This window comes from Vitis vinifera, chromosome 5 (genome assembly GCF_030704535.1).
Source record: "Vitis vinifera cultivar Pinot Noir 40024 chromosome 5, ASM3070453v1".
Taxonomy (NCBI): Eukaryota; Viridiplantae; Streptophyta; class Magnoliopsida; order Vitales; family Vitaceae; genus Vitis; species Vitis vinifera.
The window spans coordinates 19450510-19456444 of record NC_081809.1 but is presented as its reverse complement, the minus strand read 5'-3'; the positions used below and the strand labels follow the sequence as shown (position 1 = coordinate 19456444).

The following is a 5935-nucleotide window of genomic DNA, read 5'->3' as shown; positions in this document are numbered from 1 at the left end:
AAAGGGCTATGGAGCTCCAAAGCTTGGTTCTTCATGAATTTGAGCTTCCAAAAGCTTTGCCATAACTTGTCCAAGTAGCTCCTCCATCATTTGGCATGCTTGAATTGATTCATAAGCTGATAAAAACATGTAAACTTGCCACAAAATGGTTAAAACCAATTACTAAGGACCTTAATGAATTAATTGGGTTAAATGAATATGATTACTACTCAAAGGTGCTTAAAACCATTATAATTAGGTCTACAAAATAGCACTTTTTGGTAGTAATCACTTATATCATCCACAATCATTTAAACCTCCATAAATGATCAATAACTATTTGTATTTCATGGCATTGGCAGAATTGAACCTTTTGGGAATACAAGAAATAATGTTGATGGGACAAAATTAGAACTTCTAACAAAGTACATAAATTGGAAAGGTAAGACAAATTGAGAAACCAAGAAAGAACCACTAGATTTAGCACACATTTAGGGTTCCATTATGAACTTTCATCATGAAACATTTCCTAGAATCAATAGCTAACTATAGTCCCCAATGCAACCCAATTGGCATCTTTTGCAATAGAAATACTGGTGGTTGATGAGCCCAATCACAGAACTTCATGAGCTTTCCCATAATACCTGTTTATAAACGGTGCCTGAAAGGCATTCCAAACAACAATAATTACTATTTAAAGATTAATGAGTCATACTTATTTCCTGAAAAAAAATGTAGAGAGGGCACAAATAAGATAATGCAATTAGCATTCATTAACAAGTGTCTGCTCTAATAGAAGAGGCCAAATTCATTGATATGCTACAACCAATCAACTATTTTTTGTACTTATTCACAGAATGGATGGCAAAACATACCCTCAATAAACCATGGCCAAGTGAAAACAAGGTGACTAAACAGAAAAAACTCAACTTAATTAGCTAAGTAAAAGTCAAACCATTTAGAAATAGTGTCATATTGATCCATTTGGATACCAAGGAAAAAAAATGGCCACATAATGACAAAGCTTTTGGGCGATCAGTTAGTTGATATTAAAAATAGCAGACATGTTATGTTAGCATGGAACAGATAAATAAATTAAACATATATTCCATCAAGAGATTATTTTTTGACTATTTATGTAGGGAACGACTTATAGCAATACACCATGATCTTGAATATCGCATTAAGGCCAGCTTCAAAATGCACAAGATTCATAGGCTATCAATAGTCTCATATGGAGAAACAAAAATAGTGGTGTCGAAGATATTCTGTTCTTTCAATAGAAGAAATGTTCAAAATTGTACCTTAACATTTTAGAGTTTTTGTCAATGAAGAATAATCGGAACAAACTCTAACAAATTCTATCTTATGCTCTCTCTAGCTTTTAACATGACTGTCCATATTAGATTGTGTTGATTGGTTGGGCTCTTGATGATTATAGAGAGGTGTTTTTGTTAATCTCTCAATCTAATTGCCTTTATGTCTTATTTCTAAACTTCTTGTGTACATTTGTGCACCTTCTTTTAATTAGGTGGTGTTAATAATATTATCTTTTGCAAAAGAAAAAATAAATTGTACCTTAACATTTGATATGCCAGGATTATCATCGGTCTGGACTGAGTAGAACTTGTTAAACTTCATGTTTTCAAATGCTGCTTTAGTCTATTAACTCATTTCTGCAAGGCCTTTTTCTAGGCTTCTCTAGCCTACAAGAAAAGGAATTGACAAGTACTCAACATATTTGAAATTTATGTGCAAGACCAAAACTATTGTAACGATTGGTATCTGTTATAAAATACCTGTCTATTGGCTTTTTTTGCCTCTCGGACATTGTCTTTGACAAAATTATGAGCAACCAAAACAATTTAAGTTCATGGTATGGTTAATTACATGCAAGAGCAATCAATTACATGCATATCATCAATTACAGATCACCTTAAATGCATCCTTTTGATCTGCATCAAATTCATTCTCCTCAATTAGCTTATCAGTGACCTCCTAAAGATAAGAGAAGTACAGTTAACCACAAGATGTAAATAAAACATAATAAAAACCTATAAAGCTTATGAGTAATGAAGGAACTTATTCTTTTAGAGGGTTCCTTCCACAACACTCCCCTAGGAAATATTAAAGCAGGAACAAGTCGTCCTTTGTCTTATTAAATGTCTAACCATCAAAAATCACTCTAAACTAAGTTTAGTATCAATTGATTTATAGATGCGAGACAGCTAAACCCACAATAAGATGGTAACAAGGATTCTTTCAGCTAAACAGAAAATACAGCCATTTGACTAAATTGGTTTACAGGGTTGTTGAATTATCTAATAATTAGCTCATGATTATACATAAACATAGAAAATTGGGGATAAGTTTAAGCAACCAGACCATGTCATTACAATATTATCAACTGATTTAAACAGGTTATATGGAATAGCACAAACGATTTATGGAAGCATTAAGAAATTGTCAATAATATAACCTTAAAAAATAAAAATGTCATTTACTAGAGTTTTATATATATAGGGAGGAGATAGCACCTAACCTGGTAGTCAAATGAACCATGCATGCATTGGAAGTAGTCTTGATAACTTATCCCTTCTATTGTACCATAAAAAAGACATGACATAGCCTCAAAATCTATTATTCACTATCAATGACCAAGTTGAAGTTTAAATTTGAATGTATAGTTAAAAAATTGAATGAAATAAAACCAAAGAAATTAATTGTGAAGGTTACCCAATACTATTCTGCATCGTTGGTTGACCAAATATTGGCTGTAACCATTTCACCAATTTCGTTTTCGCTATCAAGAACCATATGAGTTGCAAATTTCAATCTTTCAAGGCTCATGCGTTCCTACACATTAAACTTATGTTAGACCCTACATCTCGGTAACATTTAACATGTACATTTGAAAATAAAACCATAACATCATATTTAACAACTTACAGAATTAATGGTTCTATTAAGACCACTTCCATCCCAATGTTGCATATAGAGAATAGCATACATCCCAGTATGACATTTGCAATAACAAGTATGATTTGTGACATGTTATTAACATAGGACCCAATTAGGATTGAAAATGAATACATGAAAAAAAAAATATGTAACTAACAATTTTGGATCGCCATCGATATCTGCATACTGTGGATGTAAATTATTTATATTCACATCATTCCGTTTGAAGGAATTTTTTAATAACTGCGACATAAATCCAACTACTTTGAAAGCTTCATTAACAAAGTGAACACGTTGAATGCTATTATATGATGAAAGTAGATCCACCCTTTTAGCCTCCAAATTGATTACCATGATGACCCATTCATTAAATTGGAATAAGGGGATATAAAACTACAAAACAGACAATCATCATAACAACAATGAAGGCTTAAATATTTGAAATATAAATTCAAAATTATTAAAAAATTGTCATCAATCTATGTAATCAATACAATAGTCAAGCATTACCTGGTTGCAAAATTCAAGATTAACACAATAGCTACCTAATCTTTTCTTGAGTGTTGATTTTGAGGTAGACTTGCTCATTGAACCACATATTTCTTGTAAAAAGTTGTTGAGAGCATAGTAACAATGTATGACTAAAGCTATACATGCATCTTATATTAGGGACAAGATTTGGTGTACTCGAGGAAAAAACCTCACCCCAAAGTATGGATTAAAAAAGTGTCTGCAATAAGGATTCTCTTCTTTTGCATTCATGTATCGGCAAAACATGGAAATCACCTACATAATGCCTCTTCATTAGTTAAAATGATCAATGGAAAGATGAAGGTATTTTTTTCTTATTTATCATAAACCTTACCGGAATATCAATGAAGCTCTCCCCTACTAAGCATTAAAATTGTTCCCGTGTCACGCCATAGCCACCATATGCACAAAGCATCTCACTATTAATCACATGAAACACAAGACGTGAGTAATTTTTTTTGTTTTCTAGATAAATCCATAATCATAGTCTTTTAAGAACAATACTTGTTAAACGTGTGATTTGGGACTAACCTTGGATCTTTTGACTCATCAAATACATAGTCGGCAACATGTGTCTCTTCCTCCGTCAACCTTTTATATTTTGATACACATAATTGTACAAAAGGTGACTTACACGCAGCTGCTCGTTGCCTATGACGACGTACTTTCATTTTTACTCTTTGTGGTCGTATTTCTTCTGAGGCTTGTGGTGCTACATCCACATTGTTGTTCATGCACGATTGCACTAACACCAACATATTGTGTGGCCCAGGGTGAAGGGGATCCTCGTTTGAAAAGAACACACCATCTTCTATGTTGGGTCTTTCTGACACCCCTTCATTTGTACATCCAACGTCATCTTCAAAAGATCTTCTTTGACCACCAGAATGAACAGGTGAATGTTGTGGATTATTTTTATAAAATGGTGCACCACTTTCATTAACATGTTCATGAAAATTTGACGGTTGGCCTTCATCTGTGCGATAATGTGAAGAGGTGAAACGAGTCCTCAACACTTTCACGTCACGGTTGTATGATGCAATAAGACTATTAAGATGACTTTGTGCATCGGTGATTTGACGTTGTGTTGCCTCCATGCGAGCACAAATAACCTAAGTCAAACATAATGAAGGACCATTAAATGACATATATTTAAACTAAGCCTTAATATAAGTTACTATTCATAGTCATTAGGTATGAAGGATTACATCAAAGTCTTCATTCTCATCTGGGTCAACTGGGTCATCAACTGTAGGAGCCTTATTTTTTTCTGTTTCATCTTGCTCCGCCGATGTGCTAACCAACTATCATTGCAAAACATGTAAATTGTCATCCCAATAATCTAATTACAATGGTAATCAACTATCTTAATATAACTAAAAGCTAATTATACCTCAACTTTGCCAAATCCTCCAAGCATTTCTAACTCCAACTTGATGCGTTGCTTGACCAAAAAATCATTCCATGCAGCAATGCGAGGAGTGGTAAGTTCCACATACATGGCTGGAAAATTAGATATTGAAAAGTAGAATATCTGTTGCATTATATAAGACATAATTAGTGGTAACATCATGGCCAACATAGTGTATAACCATTATTGAATATCTAATACATGGACATATACTTATAAATAAGACAAAAAGTTACCTGTAGAAACATCAAACACCCTTTAATCCAAACACTTTCCTTCCTCCTATGTTCATGTATAGCTTGAATCAAAAATTCTAAGACATTCTCCCCAATTTATGTTCCCAAGTAACTGCTCTCGGGGTGTATACCATAACGAGTGACTACCTTCCAAACGAGAAGTGGGTGCCAATAAGGTTGCACAAGCGAAAATCAAGAAGACCCGCTTAAATTCCTCCATATCATCGATGCCAACCATCATTGACTCTATATCTTGCAAACTCGGCATTTGACTAGCTTTAACACTTCCCTTCTCAACAATTAACTTTCTTCCACTATGTGGAATGCCCATCGTCATCCCAACATCATGACATGTCAAAGAAACCTTCTTACCCCCAAATAACTCGAGTTGGGAATAAGCAATGTTTGTGTTTTTTATCAACCAAAAACATAAATCTAAATTAACCTCCTTACAACCTAATTGCAATAGCCCACCAAAACCAAGTTCTCGTATTACATCCTTCTTCACTTCTGAGAGCAAATGGATTCCAGAGAGGAATCTACGGCTAGAACAACGACACCGTATGTTCATATTATCACTGCATTAAACAACTATAATTCATTAATAAATTAATCAAATGTTAAAGACATGTGAACGTGAATATAGTGTTCCTATATACATTCATCATAATTATTACACAAATATAACATATATTAACAAAGAAATGGGAAACATTTTGTTACATCATGTAAATGATAATCATTGAGATCGGTTTCCTCTAGCCTTTCAATAATATGGTTATCAATAAGGGTGAAATTGTTATATATAGGGTCACCC

The 5935-nt window shown here is 33.5% G+C and overlaps 1 protein-coding gene and 1 long non-coding RNA gene across 2 annotated transcripts; both read right to left on the bottom strand.

Annotated features, from left to right (window-relative positions):
• Window positions 1–540: 540 nt before the first annotated feature.
• On the bottom strand, window positions 541–3004 carry LOC109122572 (uncharacterized). The gene is made up of 5 exons (XR_002030053.2): window positions 2929–3004; window positions 2716–2835; window positions 1779–1977; window positions 1558–1685; window positions 541–640 (listed from the first exon to the last, which is right to left on the bottom strand). It is a non-coding gene; the product is annotated as an uncharacterized LOC109122572 (long non-coding RNA).
• Window positions 3005–3962: 958 nt separating this feature from the next.
• Window positions 3963–5657, bottom strand: LOC104881629 (uncharacterized). Its single transcript, XM_059737093.1, has 4 exons — window positions 5119–5657; window positions 4865–5005; window positions 4680–4775; window positions 3963–4583 (listed from the first exon to the last, which is right to left on the bottom strand). Exons 1-4 carry the CDS (start codon window positions 5128–5130, stop codon window positions 3963–3965), a joined length of 870 nt encoding a protein of 289 aa, XP_059593076.1. The 5' UTR covers window positions 5131–5657.
• Window positions 5658–5935: the final 278 nt, after the last annotated feature.

Coding starts and splice junctions, on each gene's coding strand:
- LOC104881629 (XM_059737093.1), bottom strand. Junction 4,776..4,864: donor GAGGATTTGGCAAAGTTGAG/GTATAATTAGCT, acceptor TTGCAATGATAG/TTGGTTAGCACATCGGCGGA. Junction 4,584..4,679: donor ATGAGAATGAAGACTTTGAT/GTAATCCTTCAT, acceptor TGTTTGACTTAG/GTTATTTGTGCTCGCATGGA.